The sequence below is a fragment of the Felis catus genome, chromosome A3 (assembly GCF_018350175.1).
Source record: "Felis catus isolate Fca126 chromosome A3, F.catus_Fca126_mat1.0, whole genome shotgun sequence".
NCBI classification, from domain to species: Eukaryota; Metazoa; Chordata; class Mammalia; order Carnivora; family Felidae; genus Felis; species Felis catus.
The window spans coordinates 119,830,434-119,857,363 of record NC_058370.1 but is presented as its reverse complement, the minus strand read 5'-3'; the positions used below and the strand labels follow the sequence as shown (position 1 = coordinate 119,857,363).

Here is a 26,930-nt window from a genome sequence, read left to right as displayed (position 1 = left end):
AAACTCCTTCTCTTCCCCTTAGCAGTAAGATGAAGTAATGCCTAAACCTTTCAATCATGTGACCATGAGGGAAGTATCTGGATTTGGGGTAAACAACACATAGGACAGACAAAGGAAGGGTTGGATAAGGATTATAGGGAAAAATACAACACCCAAAAAGGCACTGAATTGACGAAAGAAAAAAAAGGAAAACAGCAATAATTTTAGCAATGTTACTTTTGCAGTTCTATCAAGCCTTGCCTTAAGCCGATCCTACCTTTGGAACTGCTGAGATTTTAAGTCAAAAGCAACCAAAAAAATTGTGAATAAAATAGTTTATGTTAAGTAGTGCTGGCATAGCATGTTATTCATCTGGGGAAAATAATTTTCACAGTATATGCACAACATTCCAAATGGATTAAAGGCCAAACTGTAAAAAAAATAGGAGATTATTAAAAGGAAAATAGTGTATCACTGCAAGATAGATAAACCTTTCTAAATAAGAGAGAAAAACCTAAAAACCACAAAAGAGAAACAATGATTAAATAAAAATAAACATCTCTATGTAGGAAAAAAATAAGATCAACCAAACTGTAGACAGTATATGAAGCTGAAAGGAGTAACTGTGAAACAAATGGCAGACAAAATAATGAACAGTCCTACAAGAGCTGCTTTTAGGAAAACACAAACAACCAATTTAAAAAAGTGGATAAAGAGGGAGCCTGGGTGGTGCCATCGGTTAAGCATCCAACTCTTGATCTCGGCTCAGGTACAGTTTGTAGGTTCGAGCCCCACGTTGGGCTCTGCGCTGATGGTGCGGAGCCTGCTTGGGATTCTCTCTTTCTCTCTGCCCCTCCCCAGCTTGTGCTCTCTCTTTCTCTCTCAAAATAAATAAATAACTTAAAAAAAATTTTTTTAAGTGGATAAAGGATATGAATAAGTGATCATAAAACATGTATGTAAATGGCCTATAGAACACTTCAAAGGAAGCCCAAACTTCTTAGTGATCAAAGGGGAAAAAATTAAATCAAGATACCGCTGATTAGACTGGAAATCAAATGAATCCACATCTTAGTTAACAGTACTGTGCTAACATCAATTTCCCAGTTTTGATGTTGCAGTATGTTACCACTGGAGGAAGCTAGGTGAGGTATACATGGGATTACTTTCCCAGTTTCCTGGGAGTCTATAATTACTTTAAAATAAAAACAAAAAATCAAATGAATTGATAAAATCCATTGCTGATAAGGTTATGGGCAAATGAGTACTCTTAAAAGATTGTTGGCAGAGCTAAAAATTACCACCTTTCCCATCCCTTCTCAGTTCTATCTTAGGGAAGTAACATGGAAATTTCCATTGAAATGAAAAAAAAATTAGGGCCCACTGATCCAATAATCCCACTTGTATCCATTCTATAAAAATAAGGCCACAAGGACTTACGGCCATATATAGGAGGATTATATCCAGCATTGTTAAAAGTGTCAAAGCACTGAAAATGGCTTAAAGTTCATTAATAAGCAAATGGTTGGCCATGTATTAGTACAGTAACCAACAAGACATCAATCAGTAACAACTACATTAATAGGGCGTCTGGTTGGCTCAGTCAGTAGAACTTGCGTTCTTGACCTCTGGACTGTGAGTTTGAGTCCCATGTTGGGTGTAGAGATCACTTTAAAAAAATAAAATCTTAAAAAAAAAATAAAGTACTTTAAGTCAGAGAAAGAAACAAATAATGTGATCTAGGATCTAGTACCTAGAATCCAAAACACAAAAACAGAAACAAAACAACCCAAACCAAAAAAACTCCTTAAAGGAAAACCCAAGAAATGAAAGTAAATGATACACATCTGGTGAAAAGATGTGGTAAAAGTCTTAAAAACACCATCATAATATTTTCCTTGCAAATCTGGGTATAATTTTCCTTTAAAGGAAATAGGGAAGTTCTGAATAACCCACAAGATATACAGAATACTATACTAATTAAAACAAAAACTTAGATTTGGTTTCAGGAAAATACAAAAAGTCAGAAAATCCTGGCAGTTTATTTTTATGAATAATGAAGCAATGGCAGAGAAGTATAAAAGGCTACACTTCCCATGATGGTAGTAAGAGATCTTCAAGGAAAATAACTCCAGAATTATATAATTAAATAAAAGAACTGAATAATTCAAAGAAATAGGTTCCATGTGAATGAGCGATAAAACCCTGGTACTCAGAAGATCAATACCAACGTAAAGTCAAGTTTAAGTACAGTATGAGGTAAGTCCTGACACCTGAAGCAAGAACGCCTCAAGAGATTACATAATTCATGAGACAATGCAGCTTCTAATTTTTCTTACCCATGCTCAAGAAAGTAGAGTTGGGGAGGAGGGAAAGGAACACGTGCTATAATTTTGTGCTGAATCTACCTCATGTAAAGGAATACAGTAAGATGTTTCATACACAAGTCCCCAAAATAGAAGTAACTTCAGTTATACTGCCAATGGCCTTATTTAGTTCTCTTTGCAGGAAGAATTGTAACTCAGCAGTATTGAGTAGGGCTGAAAGACCTGAGGTTTGTAATTACACTGCTCAGGTGAAACATTACATATAGAAACTAATGAAAGGAGGCATCACCATGTGGCAAAAAAGAGCCAGACATATATTCACACTCATCTGAATACAGATCTGAGAGTGGCCACAGGCAAGTCACTTTAAATGCCCTTAATCTTCATTGTCTCCTCTGTAAAATGGGGGTAATACCACCTACTTTGTAATTTGACTGCACAGATTATAGGTAATATATATAAAGTGTATGTCAGAGAAGAGATTCACTAACTGTGGTAATGACCCTAAGGGCTTGCTCCTCCACTCCAGTCTCATAGTATTCCAGTGTTCCCTATCTCAAGAGACAGTAAATTTACCTTCACCCCCATCAATTCTCCACTCTGAAGCCAGGGTAAAAGTTTTAAAAACAAATATGATCATGCCACCTCGCCTAGCTTTAAAATTCATCCACGATATCACAATGTCCTAGAGTCAAGTCCAGAATTATTTTTGTTAATATATCTTTTGTGAAAGAATGCAAGTGGGAGAGGGGCAGAAAGAGGGGGACAGAGGATCCCAAACAGGCACTGCACTGACAGGCTGACCGCAGCAGGCCCAATGTGGGACCTGAACTCACAAACTGCGAGATCATGACCTGAGCCAAAGTCAGATGCGCAACAGACTGAGCCACCCAGGTGTCTCCCAAGTCCAGAATTATTAATACAATCTGACCATGATCATTTTCCCACACCCTCTGCTCCAGCCTACTCAAGGACAACACAAATCTAATTGTGAGAAAACATTAGACATAACCAAATTGAGGGACAGACTACAAAACAGCTGGCCTGAGTTCTTTAAAAATGCCAACGTCATGAAAGACAAAAATTAAAGAACAGCTCCACAGTTAAAGGAGACTATAAAGATACATGAAAAAGATGCAAATGTGTGATATCCTGAATTAGGGTATCAGTGGAAGAATTACCAAATCTGAATACATTGCGTTTGTTAGCTTGTAATATTATATCAAAGTTAGTGTCCTGAGTTTGAGAGTTACATTGTGGTTACGTAAAGGAATGTACTTTCCTTTAGAAAACACACCCTGAAGTGTTTAAATGTGAATAGAGCATTAAGTCTACAATTTAATCTGACATTTCAGAAATACAAATTAGATAGATAGAATGATAAAGTATAAAATGTTAGCATTTGGGAAATTTTAGTAAAAGTTAAAATTCTTCCTACCACTTTTGCAAATTTTCTTAAAGTCTGAAATTAATGTGTCAAATAAATAAAATAAAAAGCTAAAAACATGCACTGTGTATGAGAAAAGCTATGAAAACAATATGGACCAATACAAAAGTATCAAGTACTTATAAAAGCTACAATATGATTAATCTCAAAAACCACATACGATTCCATTTATATGAAATATCTAGACATGATCTACAGACAAAAAGTAGATTAATGCCTGGCAATGAGAACTTCTATTAACTGTATATGTGTATGAGGGATCTTGCCGGGGAGATAGAAATGTTCTAAAACTGCATTATGCTGATGGTTGCCGAACCCAGTAAATTTACTAAAAATCATTGAGCTGTACACTTAAAATGGATGAAGTTTATGTTACATACACCATACCTCAATAAAGTTGTTTTGTTTTTGCTTTTAAGTAGGCTTCCCACCCAGCACGTGCCCAGTGCAGGGCTTGAACTCATGACAAGAGTTGGATGCTTAACCAACTGAGCCACCTAGGTGCCTTCAGTAAAGTTGTTTTAATCTGAATGAATCTCATTCATTCAACATTTACAAAGCAGCTATTCTGTAACCACAAGGTAGTAAGTGCTGGTGACATAAAAAAGGAAGCAGAAGTTTCCATAAGTACACATTCTTACATTTTAATGTAATAACTAACTAACTAACTAACTAACTAACTAACTAACTAACTAACAGAACTGGCACTGAGCAGAGCCAGATAATATGAGGTCTTCATTTCCTAGTGCGTGCACACACACTATAGGATCATTTAATTTATGATTAACTGATATTTCCCTCCCACCAGAGAGACGAGGCAAGCTGGTGCAAATTTTAAATGTTTAGTAATGTAAAATAATGTACCATATTTGCAATTTTGCTATCAGCACAAGAACTGAACACAATCAGGGGCACCTGGGTGACTCAGTCAGGTAAGCGTCTGACTCTTGATTTTGGCCCAGGTCATGGTCTCACGGAGATGGAGCCCTGTGTCAGGCTCTGTGCTGACAGGCTTTGTGCCTGCTTGGGATTCTCTCTGCCCCTCCCCCGCTGGCATGCATGCATACTCTCTCCCAAAATAAGTAAATTTACATTAAAAAAAAAGAACTGAACACAATCAGAAACAGCTATATATAAAATTTACCAACTCAACCATTTCTGTGTGTGTGCACTTCACTTACACTTAAATAAATTCATACCACTTACACAACCAACCTCTAGAACTCTTATCTTGCAAAACTCAAACCCTATGCCCATTAAACACCTCTCCATTTCTCCCCTACATCCAACCCCTGGCAACCACCCTTCTATTTTTTGCCTCTATAAACAGTAAGTGGAATCACACAGAATTTCTCCTCCTATGTTTGGTTTATTTCACTTCGTACAGTGTCTTCAAATTTCGTCCATGTTGTAGCATATGTCAGAATGTCCTTTTTTTATTTTAATGTTTATTTATTTATTTACTTGTTTATTTTGAGAGCAAGAGAGCATGCGCAGCAGAGTGGAAGAGGGGCAGAGAGAGAGATAGTGAGAGAATCCCAAGCAGGCTCCATGCTGTCAGCACAGAGCCTGACTCAGGCTTGATCCCACGAACTATCAGATCATAACCAGAGCCGAAATCAAGAGTGGGATGCTTACCTGAGTCACCCAGGTGCTCCAGAATTTCCTTCTTTTTTAAGGCTGAATACCAGTCCACTGAATGTATATGCCACATTTTGTTCATCCATTCATTCATTAATGGACATCTGGGCTGTTTCTATCTTTTGCCTATTGTGACTATTGCTATTATGAGTATTGCTACAAAAATATGTATTCAAGTCTCTGCCTCAATTCTTTTATGTGTATACCCAGAAGTGGACTTGCTAGGTCAAATAAAATCCTCAACTCTTACTCATTCTTTACCTTATTTTCAGTTTATGTAACAACCACAGATATGAATCAGGTAAATCCAGGGGCACCTGTGTGGCTCAGTCAGTTAAGCATGCGACTTTGGCTCAGGTCATGGTCTCGTGGTTCGTGAGTTTGAGACCTGCATCAGGCTCTGTGCTGATAGCTTAGAGCCTGGAGCCTGCTTTGGATTCTGTGTCTTCCTCTCTCTATGCCGCTCCACCACTCACATTCTGTCTCTCTCCCTTAAAAATAAATGAATTTTTTTTTTAATTTTTTTTTTCAACGTTTATTTATTTTTGGGACAGAGAGAGACAGAGCATGAACGGGGGAGGGGCAGAGAGAGAGGGAGACACAGAATTGGAAACAGGTTCCAGGCTCTGAGCCATCAGCCCAGAGCCTGACGCGGCGCTCGAACTCACAGACCGCGAGATCGTGACCTGGCTGAAGTCGGACGCTTAACCGACTGCGCCACCCAGGCGCCCCAAAAATAAATGAATATTTTTTTAAAAATGGGGGGCCTGAGTGGCTCATTCAGTAAAGTGTCCGACTTCAGCTCAGGTCATGATTTCACAGCTTGTGAGTTTAAGCCCCATGTCAGGCTCTGTGCTGACAGCTCAGAGCCTAAAGCCTGCTTTGGATTTTGTGTCCGTCTCTCACTCTGCCCCTCCCCCGCTCATGCTCTGTCTCTCTCTCTCAAGTATAAATAAAACATTAAAAAAAAAAAAAAGAATCAGGTAAATCCACAGATTGATGACAAGGAGCTTCACAGGTCATCTAGCCCATTTACTACAGATGCTTAGAGCTCCTCTGAAAACATCAATAGGTAATTGTCCAATCTTTTGCACAAGCATTTGAGGTGGTGGAGGCTAACTATGTCCTCAAGCATTTCCGATCATTTATATTCTTCCTCAAGCTTAGCCAAGTGTGTCTTCCCATAACTTCATTTTTAGTCTTGATTTTATGCTGGAAATCAGTGGCTATCACAGTGGAAAAATCTGGGACAATCTCTTCTTTCCTCTTTGTGATTTTCTGTACTGGGAATTTTCCAAAATGACCTTGAAATAATTTATCTTTGTAGTGGGGGGAAGAAGTTTACCATTATTTCTTCATTATTCCATAGGACAGTCCTTCCAGTACTTTAAGACTCTTCATAAAATCCTAAAGTCTATACCTTCCCATATTTGTGGTTCTCTCCTCACTGGCATCCCCTCCTGCAACCAATTTAAAGAAATTGAATAAACTTTTACTATTCATCCTCAAAATTCTCCAATATCCTCCAGTATTTATTATGCTCATTTCAAGCCTGTGATAAAGAGCTTTAAGAGACTTCACCAGTGTAGGGGCGCCTAGGTGGCTCAGTCGGTTAAGCATTGACTCTTGATTTTCACTCAGGTCATGATCTGGCAGTTCCTGAGTTGGAGCCTTGCATCAGGCTCTCTGCTGTCAACAAGGGCCAGCTTTGGATCCTCTGTCCCTCTCTCTCTCTGCCCCTCCCCTACTTGCGCTTGCTCACTCGCTGGCTCTCTCTCAAAAATATATAAACATTAAAAAAAAAAAAAAAAGAAAAAACAGACTTCAACAGTCTAATTTATTTATTCCTACTGATATTTTCCCTTGTAATAATTTACCCAGCCTAATTTCTAATCTCAATCTCTTGTTCATTTTTCTGTACTCCCTCCTACAGAATAGGCTTGTCAAAACTAGGCCTCAATTAATCAGCTTCCTTATCTCTGACGGAACTATTACACACTCTATATTTATCCTTCAAAGCTCAATCCCTTGAATTTCAATAGGATTAAATAACAGACTCAGACTTTCAAGGTTAAAAGATATATAGTCATCTAGTTCCCCAGATACTTGAATGCCCTATTTCAGCTTAATTTTAAATATAAAAAGATAATAAACGTAAGAATCTTTCACTCAACTGATACACTTATGCACATATCTATACAGACACAGATGCACATGCACAGTAATCATTATCCACATATGAACTGAAAATTTAGCCTAAGTAACTTGAAAACTAAGGATGAACTGATTTTTATGGCATGCTTACCTGACAGAGCACAGAGAACAAAACGGAACTCAGCAGAACCCTTATGTTGAAAACCAGGGAGTTTAGAAATCACTAAATTAATAAATAACCTTGGTAGGTTTTTAAGTCACTGGAAATTTTTGTATTCTTAGAAACCCTTCATTAAAGTCTTTTGTTTGCTCTCCCTTGGTCATGTTACCAGCAATTCTTCCAACAAGAAATTTATTTGGGTAACAACGAATCTAACTTTTAAAAAGGAAATAATATTGGGGCGCCCAGGTGGCTCAGTCAGTTGAGCTTCCAACTTCACCTCAGGTCATGATCTCACAGTCTGTGAGTTCGAGCCCCGCATCGGGCTCTGTGCTGAAAGCTCAGAGCTTGGAGCTGCTTCGGATTCTGTGTCTCCCTCTCTCTCTGCCCCTCCCCCGTTCATGCTCTGTCTCAAAAATAAATAAATAAACATTAAAAAATATTTTTAATAAAATAAAATATAAATAAAAAGGAAATAACATAAATGTAAAGATTTTTAAAGTAGCATGTGACTCATCCATACTTTAATGAATTAGTTTCTTCAAACTATTTTCCTCCCCAAACACACCATGAAACAAATGGGAAAGGATCACTGGAGAGCTGAAAGGGTATAGAGGGAAATTTTTAAACAGGCATTTTTGGAGAAGCCCTTTTGGGATCCCAAAATGAAAGGTCTGGATTAGCAGAGTAGCCAAAGGGCATAAAACAAATAAGAGAGTAATCTAGGACTAGCATGGAGGTGGAGGTCACAGAAATAAACACAGACTCTGAAAAATGTGTTTTGTATACTGTTTACACTCTCATCTTTATCTTTCCATTTTTGACTTTTTCCCCTACTACTGTTTTCTCAAAAGCATGGTTTGTCCAGTACCAGTAAGATATAAGCAAAACCATTTCACCAGAGGAAAAAAAGAAAACAAACAAACAAAAAAGAGCCAATGATTCTGTTTTATTTTAAAGTAAATAAAGGGGCATGTGGGTGGCTCAGTCAGTTAAGCTTCAGCTCAGGTCATGATCTCGCAGCCCGTGAGTTCAAGCCCCGTGTCGGGCTCTGTGCTGACAGCTCAGAGCCTGGAGTCTGCTTCGGATTCTGTGTCTCCCTCGCTCTATGCCCCTCCCGCGCTCACACTCTGTCTCTCAAAAAATGAATAAATGTTAAAGCAAAATTTAAAGTAGGGGCTCCTGGGTGGCTCAGCTGGTTGAGCTCAGTTGGTTGAGCGTCCGACTTTGGCTTAGGTCATGAACTCACTGTATGTGAGTTTGAGCCCCACATCTGGCTCTGTGCTGACAGTGAGAAGCCTGTGTGGGATTCACTCTCTCTGCCTCACCCCCTCTCATACTCGCTCTCTCTCAAAATAAATAAACATTAAAAAAAAAAAAAAAAAGACTCCTGTAAGAGCCTTACTCCATCTCCTGATCCTACTCAAAAGAAAAAATGAGGCAGCAGAAGCAGCACTTACATTTTGGAGTCAGACAGATGTGGATTCAAGTTTTATCACTAACTAGCTATGTAATTTCTTACTGCTTCAATGTCTTTATCTATGAAATAAAGACTTCAGAGGGTTTAAAATTAAATAGATCAGGGGCACCTGGATGGCTCAGTCAGTTAAGCGTCCAACTCTTGATTTTTGGCTCACATCATGATCTCACAGTTCGTGAGCCTGCATCGGGCTCCGCATTGATGGTGTAGAGCCTACTTGGGAGTCTCTCTTTCTCTCTGCCCCTCCCCTGGCTCACCATCGCTCATTCGTTCTCTCTCTCTGAAAATAAATAAACTTAAAAAAAAAAAAAAAAGATTTAAAAGATCATATGCAGAAAGTACCTGACTCCTATCTTAGCTGGTGGCCATTTCCACTACTGATTAACTAAAGCATCTTGCTTTTCAATCTTACGAGAAATAACATAATAAAAAGAAAACATAGACTTTAAGAGAAACACAATCTTTCTAAGAAAGGTCACTCTGTAACTATTGCATATAAAAAAATACCAAATGCTTTTATTTCAGCTGATCAGGATGCTGACATGTCTTAAGTGGCCAGGCCAAGTTCCTAAAGAGCATGTCTCTGAACTAAAGAGGTGTGAAGGGCTGCATATAAGGACATACTATTTGGAGTAAAACAAGTATTAGCAAAGAAAACAGAAACTAAGAATAGAATACTTGTCATTATAAGCTATGGACATAGTTCTGAAAGAAATAAGCTGGAGAGAGATTAAAATTCAACAGATTTAAGTATCAAAAAACAATCTGTTGTGATTTTGCATCTTTGCAATATTTGGTATTTTTTGTTCATTTAGCAATATAGTTTATATATCTAAACAGCCAAAGCTATTTATTACAATTATTTTCTGCTTTTGAACAGGAACTCTCAGTCTTGGCATAGACACTTACGTCAAGATTCAGAATTCTTTTTTTTTTTTTTTTAAGTAGCCTCAACATGGGGCTTGAACTCATGACCCCAAGACCCAGAGTCACATGATCTATTGACTAAACCAGGCAGGCACCCCAAGATTCAGAATTTTGAAGTAGTCAGTTGATTCATTAATCTTACTAGTTTCTAGCATTTTCCAACTCACAGAAGTAACTTAAGAGTTATGGTAAACCTTATACAATTAAATGGTTTTGACTGCAAATGAGCTTCCCTCAAACTTCAAAAATAAAGACTAAAAAAGGCAAGGCAAGGCAAGGCAAGGCAAGGCAAGGCAAGGCAAGGCAAGGCAAGGCAAGGCAAGGCAAGGCAAGGCAAGGCAAGGCAAGGCGGCATCTGCAAATGTGATCAGACCAGAAGCAGCAGCCCAGTTCAGGAAGCCTCTTTGTCCTGGTCAGCCAAAGGCTACTAGCTCTCTCCCCTGATAGGCTCAGCAGACCAGTGGCACAAGCAAGTGAAAGAACCATCATAAGCACATGGCCTGGAAAGCCTCTCTGCCTCCACAGGCTGGAGACTTCCTTTATCCCACATTTAGAGGCATCAGGCAGCCTGGCCTATGGAAAGTCCTTCTACCCCCTCAGAAGAAAACAGCAGAGATCACTGGGAGCCTCTGTCATCAAATAAAACAACAAGACCCAAATAGCAAAGCAAAGGCTGTGAAAATTAAATTGTTATTGAATCACAGTCCACCAAGGGAGTCTAGAACTCACCTGGTAAACCCAAGCAGTGTGAATCCCCGCTTAAATAAAAGATTTGAATGTAATAGGACCCAACATCTCCTAACGTAAAAACTAAAACATCCAGGATCCGAAAAATAAAAAAAAATAAAAAAATAAAAATAAATATCCAGGATCAAAATACAATAATCACTTATCATACCAAAAACCAAGAAAACCACAACCTAAATGAGAAAAGACAATCAAATGACACCAACACTAAGACAGATGTTGAAATTATAAGACAAGGATGCTTCTATATGCACTTAAAATTTTTCTTGAAACAGGGGTAGCTGGGTGGCTCAGTCAGTTGAGCATTGACTCTGGCTCGGGTCATGATCTCACGGTCTGTGAGTTTGAGCCCCACATCGGGCTCTGTGCTGACAAGTCAGAGGCTGGAGCCTGCTTCAGATTCTGTATCTCCCTCTCTCTGTGCCCCTGGCCTCCCCCCCCAGCCCCCCATTCTGTCTGTCTGTCTGTCTCTCTCTCTCTGTCTCAAAAGTAGATAAACTTTAAAAAATTATAAAAGAAACTTTACTGAAACAAATGAAAATAAAACAAATAGCAAAGAAACTAAAGTTATAAAAAAGTTCATACCATGAGCCCAGAAAGAAAAGAAAGACAAAGAGTATTCAAAGGACTACTGGCTAAAAACTTCTCTTATTTGGTGAAAAATAAACATAAATACTCAAGAAACTCAATGAATCTAAATAAAATAAACTCGAAGTCGTCTGCACATGAAGACACATAATTAAATTTCTGAATACTAAATCCAAAAAAGAAGTCCTGAAAGCTATCGGAGAGGAACAACACATTACCCGTAGGGAAATACTAATTCAATCAACAGTAGAGTTCTCATCTGACACCATAGAGACCAGAAATACGTAGTACCACATCTTACAAATGCTGAACAAAATGAACCGTTGATTTTATAAAAATTCCTTAAGAATTCTAGATCTAAAGAACTGTCCTTCATAAGCAAAGGAGAAATAAAGACAGTCCTAGAAACAATAAAACTAAAGAAATGTATTGCTAGCAGACCCACTCTCCAAGAATGGCTAAAGGAAGTTCTTTAAACAGAAAGATAAAAGAAAGGATACTAGAGCACCAGGAAAGAAGGAAGAATAGAAGCAAGCATACATATAATAGACTAACCTTCTCGAGGTTTTAGCTAATATTTGATGATTGAAACAAAAATTAAAACATCATGTGATAAGAACCTAAATGGAATAGCTTCCACACTTCAAAGTGGTAAAATGTTCATACCATCAGAATGATAAATCACATATTGTACATTCTAATACCCAGAGCAAACACTAAGAAAATTAGGCAGATATACAAAGAAATGCACTATAAATAAGCCAATATGGAACCCTAAAATAATCCATGGGAAGGTAAGAAAAGAAAAATAGAAGAACAAGAAACAGAAGAAACAAACAGAAAACAAATAATAAAATGGCAGGCATAAACTCTATTAATAATTAACCTAAACATAAATAACGTATATACACAAATTAAAAGGCAAAGATTAGCAGAGAAGGCTTAAAAACCCCACAATCCAACTATATGCTATTTATAAGAAATTCATTTCAAATTCAAAGACACTGGATCTCTCAAATGTTGCTGGTGGGAATGTAAAATGGTACAATCACTGTGGGAAACAATGTGAAAGTGTCTTTAAACTAAACGTGCATGGGACACCTGGGTGACTCAGTCGGTTAAGTGTCTTGACTTCAGCTCAGGTCACGATCTCACGGTTTGGAGTTTGAGCCTCACATCGTGCTGTCTGCTGTCAGCACAGAGCCTGCTTCAGATCCTCTGTCTTCCTCTCTCTCTGACCCCCCTCCGCCGCTAGCACACTCTCGCGCTCACTCTCTCTCAAAAATAAACATTAAAAAAAACAAAAACAAAAACAAAACTAGGGGCACCTTGGTGGCTCCGTTGGTTAAGTGTCAACTTCAGCTCAGGTCATGATCTTGCAGCCCGTGAGTTCGAACATCAGGCTCTGTGCTGACAGCTCGGAGCCTGGAGCCTGCTTCAGATTCTGTGTCTCCCTCTCTCTCTCTGCCCCTCCCCCACTCACTCTGTCTCTCAAAAATGAATTAAAAAAATTTTTTTTAAACAGCAACAACAAAAAACTAAATATGCACTTACCATACAACATCAGCAACTGCACTTGTGGGCATTTACACCAGAGAAAGGAAAATTTATGTTCACACAAAAACATGTATACTTTTCATAGAAGCTTTATTTGTAACGGTGAAAAACTGGAGACAATTTAGATGTCCTTTGATGAGTGACTAGTTAAATAAACTGTACAGCCATGTCACTGACTACTACTCAGCAATAAAAAAAGAAACGAGGGGCGCCTGGGTGGCGCAGTCGGTTAAGCGTCCGACTTCAGCCAGGTCACGATCTCGCGGTCCGGGAGTTCGAGCCCCGCATCAGGCTCTGGGCTGATGGCTCAGAGCCTGGAGCCTGTTTCCGATTCTGTGTCTCCCTCTCTCTCTGCCCCTCCCCCGTTCATGCTCTGTCTCTCTCTGTCCCAAAAATAAATAAACGTTGGAAAAAAAATTAAAAAAAAAAAAAAAGAAACGAAATACTGACACAGACAACAACCTGGATGAATCTACAGGGCATTACACTGAGACAGTCAATCCCAAATATTATATATTTCATACAATTCCATTAATACAAATTATTGAAATGACAAAATTACAGAAATGGAGAACACATTAGTGGTGGCTGGCCTGAGGGGGGTGGATGGAGGTGGCACTAGGGAGGTAGGTGTGGCTATGAAATCGGCAACACAAGGGATCCTCTTGTTGATAAACCTGTTTTGTATTTTGACTGTGGTGGTAGAGACATGTATCTATACATGTGGTAAGACCGCACAGGGTCAAATACACATCCACATGTGCACACACACACACACACACAAGAGTACAAGTAAATCAAGTAGACTGTATCAAAAGCAATATTCTGGTTGCTGATACTGTACTACGGTGCTGCACACTGTTACCATTGGGAGAATCTGTATAAAGGATGATTTCTTACAACTGCTTGTACCTTATATTTTCCTGTTGTTACTCTAATTTTCTACAGTGAGCAATGTGTAGACATCTGTTGGTTCTGCCTGGCTAAATACATTCTCTCTTCTTCTGAAAGAATGTACACTTTGCTTTGGGGAACTATGACCTACCCTACTGGAAACACTCTTGTAGGACTGGCCACCAAGATCTCACCATGCCTGGACACTGAACCAGCCAGGTTCACTCTTCCTTGTATGTTAACCCTGAACAGAAGAGACACAGACTAATTCATCCCAGCTACAGAGTCCTAATGAGCCCATCCACTAGTTCTAGCTACCTGATCTCTGAAGTTAACTTAGTTCTCTCAATTTCAGGGTTTGTTTCTTTCCTTTGAGGTTATGAGCTACCCCACATTCTTCAAATATATCCCATTTTGCTTCAGTTCTTCACATTTGGTTCCTGTTATTTGCACCTAAAGAACCTAATCAATATAAGGCCCCCTCAAAACACACACACACACACACACACACACACACACACACACACACCCCACAAAAAACAAAAACACCTTACCTACTTTTAAATTTTTTAAAAAATTTTAACTGTTCGCACGAACCGAATTAAGGTTTTCTCCATAAACTGATACTAAAAAAATGAAGATTCTTATAAACGAACTTAATAGAATGCAAATTTGGCTGCAGTTAAAAAGATTTAGCTGTAACTAAAAGCCATACGAAGGCCAAGTAACATGAAAATACAATGATGTGGTTCCTATTCTAAAGTCTCATAGCTAAGACAGATAATTATAAGTAATTATAACATAAAAACTGTTTTAGAAGAGGTGTGTTTAATGCTATATCAACACAGAAAAAAAGCCAATTCAATAAAGGATCCAAACTATGAATTTTAACCTGTTCTAGCCTGGTTTTAAATAAGTATCATTCTCTTAGAAGACTTACCAATATTCCCTCTATATCAGTCAGAGCATAAACATATATTTTCAATATTATGGTCATAAAGCAAATGTTAGCTCACACAATTCCAATCTGAAATATTTTTATTATTAGCATGAACACTAGGTATTCCAATGCTAATATGTCAAATGATAATTTTAATAAAGCCAAATGTAGACTGGTTTCTAAAATTATGACCAAATAATGATTACAGACTAAAAGGACAAAAAAAAGTCACATATAATAAATATTTACATAGTACTTCTACTCTTATTTAGTTTCTGGACTAATTGTTTAGCTTTATAAGTAAAAATCACACATCCAAAGATGAGTTCAATTAAACTTGTAAAAGTGTACTTTATCATTATATATACTTCCTTAGAATAAAGTAATACTTCTTACCTTCTGGAGTTGGAATGCACCCCAAGAAAATGAAAGAAAGAAAAAAAAAAGCTTTTAATTTTAACAATAAAACCAAAAAGTAAACTCTCCCTTCCCCTCCCAGCAATATCCACAATTCTTCAAATTAGCACCCTTCCCCCACTTTGCTATATAGAACATTCATTTCTTCTTTAGAATTTACAAGTTAGCCCAAAATATCACGTTGTCTAGACATGCACAGTTAAACTCAGATAAATAGTCTAAACCATTTCAGATAACAACCGCATACCTTAATTATGTGACAAACTAAAACTATTAAAGCAGTTTTGAGTCAAATGTGGATACAATGAGTATTCTTTAATATTCTTCCCATGCATTTCAATTTCAAGGAGCCATCATAAAGCCATCAGCTATGGACCCTAAGGTTTATTAGTTTCCATAATGAATCCACTACTGTGAAGCTGAGTAACAATGGGTAAGAATACTCTTTTCTGTTAATATGCAAGCATTTGGGGATTTTTGTTTCTTCATTATTAAGCCTTTTTGACATCCCTATAAGGTTTGTGTGCTTGAAAGCAGACTGCAACAGGCAGATAAAGAAAACACAGGCTGAATTCAAAGGTATCAGCTAACTTCAGATAAATATGGTATCAATTTAATCAATAATATTCTTCATTCTTAAACTGAGTTCTTTCCAGTATATCACCTTAAGGCAATTCAGCTTGGCAAACAGTCCAATGATCTATTCTGCAGAGATAATGATTTCTGCTGAAAACTAGTAGAGAATGTTGACTTTATTACCCTTGCTACATATTTTACAAAAGAGAGGGGGAAAAAATTAGGTGCTCAGATTAGTTTTTGGTATGAGGTAAGCTAAAACATTATTTTAATACCATGTGAAAGAGATTATCTTGTTCATAAGTAAATGTATTAATACTAATTAGATGCAATTGGGACTCCTCCAAAGAGGTAAAATTTCAATGTAGCACTTGTTTATTGAGCATGATCTTTGTTAGATGGTTCCCAGGTTCTTTACAATTCCAACTCTAAAGGAGCTTGCTTGGGATACAAGACTGAGACATTAAAAAAACAAAAAATCAACTCCTAGTTAGGGAACAAATTGGAGTTCTACAAAACAACAATATAAAGATTTAAATGTTCCATTACTGTAAAATCTTTAAAAATGTAGTGGCCCTTTCAGAAGTCAAGTTATTATAATAGTTGAGGTTTTTGTTCCAAATTCTTCCAGAAAGAAATTTACAGTTAGATAGCAACTATCCTAATGTTATTATGTACCAGCACATAATACAAGACTGATTTGAAAAATCGAGCAAATATACTAATCAAAAGAGTAGGAAGAACTAGGGATGTACAGACAGTATGATATATTAATAAGAACAAAACCAGAAACAGTAAGCCTGGGTTTCTAGCTTCACAGAACCAGTTGTCTGACCCTGACCAATCTCCATGGGCCTAAATTCTTCAATAATAAATTGACATGTAACGGTAATATCCCAATTAACTATTCCAGCTATAACATTCTGTGACTGAAATAATATGACTGATTTGGAAAGGGGGTTGGGAAAGGGAGGCAAGGGTGAGGAATACAACAGGGATTACCTTTCTGGGGGTACTGTTAATCAGGGCCATCATGCTGTAAACAGCTAGAGAAACTTCATTTGCAAAAAAATCCAATTTTTTAAATTATAATTTAAAAGCTAGGTAGTTGGCTACACTCTTTTACTAGCTACATAAAACTTATTCTCCCACATCAATTTTATGGTGTACAAGAGTCAAATTCATGACTCACCAAAATTATTAATTATTGTATATCATGAACCCTTGGGACCACTCATAAATGGTCTAATTCAGAAAATAATCTGTGGATGATAAATTCATAATACCAAGAATCTTCCTAATTTCTCTTTCCTCTTCTACTTATGAATGGAAAGAAATAGTAGTAAGAGAAAAGGGTTTCAGAAAATAGTTATTTTTCTCTTCTTTGCTAAAAGCTCTCTTTCTCTAATAGCAGATATAAGAAGAGTCAAGGTAATACAACTAAAGGATGAACAAAGCAGGTTAAGAAAACCTGGGGGGGGGGGGGGGAGGGGACGCAGGCACTAAAAGCAATGGCTAATTTAGAAGGAAGGCTTGAAGTCCTATACTTAAACATTAATGGCTGCCATAGCTGATGAAGGGGAGAAACCTGTTGTACAAGACTAAGGAAAGAAGTAGTGAAAAGTGATTAACAGTAAAGGATTCATGGGAATTGTATAAAACACACACAAACATTTGACTTATGGAGTATTCTGTGTATGTTTCACCAACAGTATTGCATACTTAATGTCTATGTTTAGTTGTGTGCTTTTCTGATAAGCCAAAATATTCAATTTGCAGTCTCTTGAGTTCATCTCTGTTGGATATATACTGCATTGCTGAAGTAATAAAATGCCTAAGATTGAGTTCAAAACAGTCCAGGGTGAGAGGACAATTTATAATTTAGCTGGACAATGTATGCTTTTCTTTCCATTTGCAATTTTCTAAAAGTAAAAATTTATATTTAGGTAACTGTCTTCAGTATCATATTAACTGAGACTTGTAACATAAGTGAAAGTACATTATCATGAAAGGAAAGGATGCATTTTTGGATTCTATAACACACCAGAACTCTTTACTCAATGATGTGCCAAACAGGTATTAGGTATTAATCTCTGAAAATAGACACCTACTCTATAGCTCCAGATCACTGTTACCTTTTAGCTGCGACCTTGAAATTTATACTATAACCATGCCCTGCACCTGAATACCTCCTCACCCCTTGTAAGGTTCACAACTTTTTTTTGAGTCCACAAATACATGCGCAGTGAATCCTTTAACAACTCCTCACTTGTCCAGTTCATTCTTCAGTTCTTTTCTATAGTAAATAGCAGCTATATAATCAGGAAGCCTAGAAATCATTTTTTATTTCCTCTTTCCTTTTACCTTCCACATCCAATCCGTCAGCAAGTCCTGAAATATGTTATCTTAAATCCATCTATTCTCCCCAGCACTACTTACCAAATCCAAACAAAACACCACTATAGTTTGCCTGCTCTAGTAAAGCAGCCCCTTTATTAGTCTCCTTAACCCTTTCAACTCCTGCTGCAGGCCATTCTTCATAAATTACATTCATCTAAATATATATACTTATCTAAATCATAATTCAGACTACATATCATCTTGTAATTATCAGATGCAAATGTTTGAGGCAGGTGTATTATTTCCTTTTGAGAACTGACTACACGTTTGGACAGAGTGATGCTTGTTTGGACAGAGTGATGCTTAAACATTTAACCACTGGTTAAATTCATACTGGTTTACTGTGTTCTGTTCACATCCACTTACTCATTTGGTACAAAAAACTGGCTCCCATTACAGAACTACTCAACATGGAGGTTTCAAACACTAGTCATAAAATATTTGTGTTAAGTAGCCTATACTAGACTATCTGTGATAAACCCCCTTCCTATAGTTTTAAAATGACTGAAAAACAAAGGCTACACCAAAATCTGGAATTCTATTCTAAGCCAAAGAAAAACACAATGATTTTGAACTGAAATTTGTGGATTAATTCATGTTTCCATGAACTCCACAAATTAAAACCTCAATCCAATTTCATGATTTAAAATTGAGTGAGACTTGGTGAGAGCAGACCCACAATAGCCTCTCTCTCTTTCTGGCTGGTTGCAACTAAAACTTGTAAAAATACAGAAAGCAACTTCCCACACAAAAATTTGTACATGGATGTTCACAGTAGTATTATTCATAATAGCCAAAAAGTGAAAATAACCCCAATGCCCATCAACTGATGAATGGGTAAATAAAATGTGGCATATGCATGCAATGGAATATTATTCAGCAATAAAGGAATAAAGTACTGATAAATAATACAATATGAATGAACCTTCAAATCTTTATACTATATGAAAGGAGCCAGTCAAAAAAGACCACATATTGTGTGATTCCATTTTATGAAATATCCAAAATTGGCAAATCCATGGTCAGAGAAAGCATATTAGAGGTTGCCTAAGGCTGGGGCACTGAGGGTGGGGCAAGGAAAAGGAATGACAACTAATACTGAAGGGTTTCTTTTGGGGATAATGGAAATGTTCTGTACAAATACATTAAATAATAAACCACTGAACCATATGCTTTAAAATGCTTTTATGGTATGTTCATTATATGTCAGTTTTTAAAAAGCAACTACCTTAAACATTAAAAATTAAGAAAGCTGGCACATTTGGGAAGTCTGATTCGATTTGTATGGGAGTATGTAGTAAAGAATTTACCTTTACCCAAAGAGAGGTCTGGTCTTTGCCCTTGGATTAAGAAATATTCACTAGGCCTTTTGAGAGACTTGAGCCAGCCAGATAACACTGGCAAAAGAAGGCAGCAGAGAGGGGACAGTAAAATAAAATATAAGGAAAAACAGAAAATAGTGAAATGGTAGAGTAAATCTAATCATGTCAATGATTATCAGATGGAATATTTCTTTAAAAAATACTATGTGCTGTCTATACAGTTTAGCTGGAGTGAAGATGGAAACAAATCAAGTAAAACAAAATGGTATATGGGGCCAGACAATGATTTCAGTTATTCTACTGAAAAACTACTGAAGGCTGTTGTGCTAGTTATCAATTTATTGACTTTTAGCTCCAAATCCAGCTTCCTTTGTCCTCTCTGCAGTAGTGGAGCTGGACCCTATAAACACTTCTCCTCTGCCAGTTGGATCAACGTTAAGTTTGTCAATAGTGCACTGGAGGAACACTACAGCATGAAAGGGCGCTTTTCTTTCTGGTTTTACTGTACTGTTGCCTGCCTGCTCTTACGACACGCAGCACCCAGCAACATGAAGGACACTTGACGGCCCTCCACCTTCAGCAAGGTTCAGCAGAATGCCTGTGGGTGGCTTCCCAGAAAATTCTGCTGGAGCCTCAGCTGGCTCCCAGTGAATGTGGGACAGGTGCCCAGCAGGAGGTTTTCCAACAAGTTCTTCTAATACTCAGTAGGGAGTTTCCTAAGTGCTAGCCCAGGCTACAGCACTAGTGAACTTTGTCATCCACGGGATCAGAGCCCTACCTTGTCCATTAAGATCTGAATAACAGCCTAGGGACATGGAGGGGTCTCCTCAGGTCACACTGCCTCAGCCCTGCAGGTACTGGCTGCTCCCTTTTAATAGTTAATTTCTGGTTAACAAATTAATAACTAGTTAACTTAGTAATTTCCCTGTTCAAATTACCATGTAGCTTCTGTCTGTTGACCAGACCCTGAGACTTATAAAATTGTACAGCTCAAAGACTGCAGAAAACCTCTTAAAAACTCTTAAGTTCTTAAAGGAACCAGTACCTCTGTCCTTCTCAGCCAGGAGCCAATCACTTACCTTTTAATACTATTTTTGTGACAAAATATATGTAACATACAAGTTACCATTTGAGCCTTTTTTTAAAGTTTATTTATTTATTTTGGGGGGGAGGGGGGCAGAGAAAGAGGGAGAGAGAGAATCCTAAGCAGGCTCCACACTGCCAGAGTGGAGCCCGACGCGGGGTTCAATCTCACAAACCGTGAGATCACAACTGAGCCAAAATCAAAAGTCGGACACTATACCAAGTGAACCACCCAGGTGCCCCCATCTGAACGATTTTTAAGTGCAGATTCCAGTGGCATGGAGTACATTCACAATGCTGGGCAACCATTACCACTGTCCATTTCCATAACTTTTTCATCATCCCAGAAAGAAATTTTATACTAATTAAACAATAACTCTTTATTCTTCCTTACTCTCAGTCCCCGGAAACCTCTATTCTACTTTCTGTCTCTGTATCAGTCTGCCTGTTCTAAGTATCTCATACAAATGGAACTGTACAATATCTGTCCTTTTTTTTTTCCTGTCGTCACATCACTATTTGTCCTTTTGTGTCTTATTTCACTTAGCATGTTTTTAAGGTTTATCCATGTAGTACGTATCTGAATTTCATTCTTTCTTAAGGCTGATAATATTCCACTGAAATTATATGCTACGTTTTATTTATCCACTCATCTTTTAATGGACATTTAGGCTGTGTCCACTTTACTGTATTTTAAAATAAAACAACAGAATGTGGAATAATCAAACTTAAGTGAGCTTCTTCAAAATGGGGAAGATGGGGAAAACTACAAAGGGAAAAAAGAACTGAAAGCCACGTACTATGGATTGAGGAATGAAAATTAAACTGTAAAAAGCAGCACATCTTTAATAAAGATATTATCTATTTCATTCAGTAATCTAAAAACTTTAATGATTATAAGACTATCATTTAACACATCACTGCAGCAAGAGAATCAGCTGTACCTGCATCTGAATGTGATCTCCCAACTACTAATACTTCACATATATAACAAGTAGGTTTTCAATGTCTGACATATGCCAAACACAGAAGAGAAGGGGGACAAAGAGCAAATTTCACTCCTCATGGAGCTACCTTAATGTAGGCAATAGAGAACCTTGATGACTTTTTTAAGATCACAAAAATATGTGACTTCAAACTTTAGGTGGTACGAAGAAATAAACAGAACGCTATAATACTAAAAAAGGAAATATGCTCTAATTCGTAAAGTCAGCCAAAGTGCTCTGAAAAAGACGTATTCAAACTGACACGTAAAAAATAAGAGGTAACTGAGGTAAAAGCACATTCCTTGTTAAAAAGTCAGCATATGGGCCGCCTGGGTGGCTCAGTCAGTTAAGCGTCCGACTTCAGCTCAGGTCACGATCTTGTGGCCCATGAGTTCGAGCCCCGCGTCGGGCTCTGGGCTGATGGCTCGGAGCCTGGAGCCTGCTTCCCATTCTGTGTCTCCTTCTCTCTCTGCCCCTCCCCCGTTCATGCTCTGTCTCTCTCTGTCCCAAAAATAAATAAACGTTAAAAAAAAAATTTTTTTTTAAAGTCAGCATATACAAAGGCTGAAGTAAGAAAGAGCTTCCCTACATATTTGAGAATTGATAACATATAATATTTAAAGCTATGGGATTGGACAAAATTGCACTTAAGTTAGAAGGTAATGAGCAAAGGAAAAAAAAACTGAGAAGGAAGGAGGAGGAGAGGAGAAATGTTTGTAATCGCTTCAGGTAACAGAGTTTCAAAAAGGAAGGCGTAGTCAACTGTGTTAAATAATGCTAAGTAGTAAGAATAACTAGAAGTCCCATGGAGTTAACAAAATGGAACAAAATGGTGACTTAGAAAGAACTGCTTTGTCGTTACACAATTGCATCACAACAATGTAGTTTAACCAAGAGCAGCTACTTATAAATTGTTATCAGGAAGTGAAGCCAGAAGCTATTTTTGCTGACTGTACCATTTTGCTATTTTTTTCTAAATCTCTTTTTTTCCCTTTCTTTTATTTATTTACTATTCTTCACATATTTACTATTCTTGCCTGCTTCCTAAAAATAATAACAGTAAGTGTAAAGTCACAGAGCTTTAGTATATTGGAGCCAGATGACCCTACACCTGTCACTGAGACCTAAGGGACTGAGGGTAGTTTACTCTCTACACACCAGATATCCTGGTCTATGTCCCCGGTGTGCATCAAAAGTCTAATTTTAAGGGGGAAAAAAATGAAATCTCTTGCCCATTCATATTCTATAAAAACCCCATAGTGTTATAAAAAAATATTAGAACACCTTAGCAGAATTTGTTCCGCAGAACCACAAAAATCACTACCTTTTGCTCCTGTAGCTTTGTACAAATTGATCTGTTATTACATGGACATTATGCTTTAATCTAATAAGTCTTATCTAATTCAAATAAAAATTTAGAATTATATCACTGATAAGTGACTAATTTTTTAATTTACAAAAATGTTTAAATGTTCACACAATTTCTGAGAGACTTATGTTACATAAAGTGAAATACGCTAATTTTACTTCATTCCTTCAAAGTCATAACACAAACCTATTTTAATCCCAGCCTATTGACGTTTGGCCACAAATCAAACAAAATTTTTTGAGCTCTGTTAGCAAACAAGGGCAAAAAACTGAATTTTATATTCAAGAAGATGAGAATTACAATCTAGAACACACAACAGCTATTTATCAAAAAATGTATTACTGTCCGTTTACAAATATTTTACCATAGCTCATTATTACTCTGGCATCTGAGCTGAACAATTCTCCAGTGTGAAGGACCATCCAGCACAATGTGAGACATTTAGCATCTTGTTACCTGTTAAATGCCACCGTGCTCCTGTACTTTCTAGTCACTTTGACAATCAAACACAGCCCCATAAATTCTGAACACTTTCCCTAAGGGTGTTTACACAATACCACCCCACTTGAGAAAACTAGTAGCAGTTTTAAAGCACTCCAACCTTTCCCATCTTAATGAAAATATCTCTCATGTAGACTCCCAGATTTCAATGTTAACAATACAAAGTATGTTGAACAAAACTTTAACATTTCTTTTTTATTTTTTTAATGTTTTAACTTATTTTTGAGAGAGAGAGAGAGAGAGAGAGAGAGAGAGAGAGAGACAGAGGACAAGTGGGGGAGGGGCAGAGAAGGGGAGACAAAGAATTAGAAGCAGGCTCCAGGCTCTGAGCTGTCAGCACAGAGCCCTACATGGGGCTCGAGCTTGTGAACAGCAAGATCATGACTTGAGCCGACGTCGGACACTTAACTGACTGAGCCACCCAGTTGCCCCAATTTTAACATTTCTTGATGACAGAAGGTCTTGTTGATGAAGTGACTATTACGTGCTATTGTAATAGAAGGCTCTTAGAAATTAAAGTGTGTTTTATCTTTGGTCCTGTATTAATTGACCCCAAGCTGTTTTATTTGTACATATAACTATTACTTGAAATACATACTGCTCTATATGTACCTTTTCCATTTTATTCTTTTTGGCCAAGGTTATTTCTTCCTAGATTGTCTATTTCTAGCACTCTCCCTGTACTAGAGAATACTTGTTACATGCTACTGACCAAGCTTATTAAATTAAAAGCCTGAACTCATAGATGAAGGTTTGAAGATGGCTCCAGGCCTTCCTAAGAATTAAAGTGCATGGGATGGAAACAGATACATTCTAAGATTTTTTTTTTTAAACATACTTGTGGTTTTATAACTGTGCTATGACTGAAAACTCCAGAGATCTGACAACTGAATAAATCAGAAATTAGCAAAGCAGTTACTACTAAATCATCAATCTTCAGGGCTAAAGTACACTGCTATATACTACAAAATACTCTAATCAAGTATTATAATTATTACTAATAATATTTAAGTAACTCACCTGATTTCTTTTAGTCCTTCTCTCTGGATAACTTGAAGAATTTCTTTATGACTCATGGGTGTATTGGGGTATTTTTCTAAGACCTGAGAAACAAGTATATAATAATAAATTATTTCTTATTTTAAGTTCTTATTATAATTATGTGTATAATTATAGTTCTTATTCTTATAACTATGTATTAATTTCATCCAGCACATACATATCCAGGGACTTTTCATCCCTTTAATTTTGGGACAATAAGAAAAATGGAAAATTAATGGAATATAAACAGGTTCTTCTCTCTTAGTCACAAACAATATGTCAAGTCCTGAAACAGAAATGGATCAAAAAAGATTAAGATTAATAACTAAATTATTTATTAGTAGTGTTTAGTATAAAATTATGTACTTTCTGCCTCCACCCCCATGTCACATGCCTAACTGTGGATCTACTATAGGTAGTTTGAGATTATCATCTTTACATTCCCAGCAAAGCTGAGTATGGCATGAATGCTCAATAAATTCTTAACCAAAACAAATGAACAATACAGTTGTAACAAAATTTCCTGGTTCTGGTAAAAAAGGAGTAAGCATAGTTTATCTCCTGCTGAATATGACTAAAAACCTGGACGGAATGCATGGAGCAGCTATCTGAGGTAGCAATCAGGTTGGGAGTACAAAACCACAACTAGAAGTTTTACTAACCCCTAAGTGAGTTTCCTGATTTTATTTGCTCTGGGACCACTCAGTCTAAACTCAAAGGCAGTACAAATTCAGAACTGTCCACTAACAGCAGGCAGAAATGGCTTTCAAGAGAATTCTTCTCTTTTTTGATCTGACCAGTAAAGGGGCCCCCTAGGGAGAGGCGGTTTTCTGAGGTTTCCCCCCTTTCTCTTGACCTATGCCCCCAGACAAGCCAAGACAGCATCCTTGGCAGTGGTGATACCAGCAATGGTTGAACAGGGACTGAAAACTCCAACAAAACAGAACCCTTCTAATCCCCTAGGTGTGAAGGGAATCCACATGGCTTATATTCTTTCTCTGTCATCCTACTGTTTGCCATCAAAGGCAGATCCAGTTGTGGAATATACAGCAAAACAGAGAAATGAAAGCCTCAGCTGTCCAGCCATAGGACAAGGAAGAAGGGTCTGTAGGAGCCAGAAAGTTATCAGGGAGAAAGTTATTGCAAAGACAAAGGAGCCAAGAAAATGATACCACAAAGTTCCATAAACACTCCTGGGGTCACTCCAGAGCTATGCATGTGTGTGTCTGACCCTAATCATACTATCAGGTTCCCAAATTAGCCAGTAAGTGGTACACATGCAGAACAGATCAGAACAACTCTGCAAAGGCTTTGAAAACTAAATATTGGAATTTTAGTGCACAAAAGGTGGGTGGAAACTTGTGATCTGAACCTAACAAAGTCAAATAAATACCTGCTTTAAAACAAAGTCAAATAAATACCTGCTTTAAATACCTGCAAAATTATTCTCCATTGGATTTAAATAAGACATACAATATGATAACATTAAAATGTCTATATACAATCCAACATCACTTGACAACTGAACAACTAAGAAACTCTCAAGAACTCACAAGGGAAAAGACAACCTACACACAATAAATCCAAGATGACAAAGACATTGGAATTATCAAAGACTTTAAAGCAATTATTATAACCATGCTTCAAGTCAGGAAGACGGGGGTGCCTGGGTGGCTCAGTTGGTTAAGCATCCAACTTTGGCTCAGGTCATGATCTTGCAGTTCTTGGGTTCGAGCCCCACATCAGCCCTGTGCTGACAGTTCGGAGCCTGGAGTCTGGAGCCTGCTTTGTATTCTGTGTCTCCCTCTCTCTCTGCCCCTACCCTGCTCACACACTTTCTTTCTCGAAAACAAAGAAACATTAAAAAAAAACAAAAACAAAAAAAAGTCAGGAAGCAGGCCACCTAGCTGGCTTAGTCGGTGGAGCATGCAACTCTTGATCTCAGGGTTGTGAGCTGGAGCTCCATCCACAGGGTGTAGAGACTACTCAAAAATAAAATCTTAAAAAAAAAAAGTCAACAAGAATATTCTTGAAAGAAACAGACAAGAATATTCTTGAAAGAAACAGAGTGTCAGCAGAGAAATAAGATTAGTGTGTATGTGTGTGTGTGTGTGTGTGTGTGTGTGTGTGTGTGTATGACTGTGTGAAACAAAATAAAATTTTAGGACTAAAAAATACAATAACCAAGATAAAACCCAAAATTCGCTGGAGGCACTCAACTGCAGAATGGAGATAATGAAGAAAAGAGTCAGTGAACTTGAAGCTAAAGCAATAGAAATTATCCAATCTGATGAATAGACAGAAAAATGGTAGAAAAAATAAATGAACAGGGCTAACAGGAAAGAATCACAAAGTGTAACATTCATGTTATCAGAATCCCAAAAAGAGATGAGA

At 37.5% G+C, this 26,930-nt stretch overlaps 1 protein-coding gene across 3 annotated transcripts in view; it reads right to left on the bottom strand.

Moving 5' to 3' along the window:
* Positions 1–26,930, bottom strand: part of ASXL2 (ASXL transcriptional regulator 2) — a 134,039-nt gene that overhangs the window by 61,406 nt on the left and 45,703 nt on the right. The window contains exons 2-3 of one of the 3 annotated variants that reach the window (XM_006930426.5): positions 24,516–24,598; positions 15,238–15,240 (exon numbers count right to left, since the gene is read on the bottom strand). In XM_006930426.5, the coding sequence (XP_006930488.3) occupies positions 15,238–15,240; positions 24,516–24,598 (86 nt within the window). Of the gene's footprint in view, positions 1–6,739; positions 6,769–15,237; positions 15,241–24,515; positions 24,599–26,930 lie in introns of those variants that run through there. The other 2 variants (XM_019827805.3, XM_045054838.1) reach the window with 2 other exon arrangements.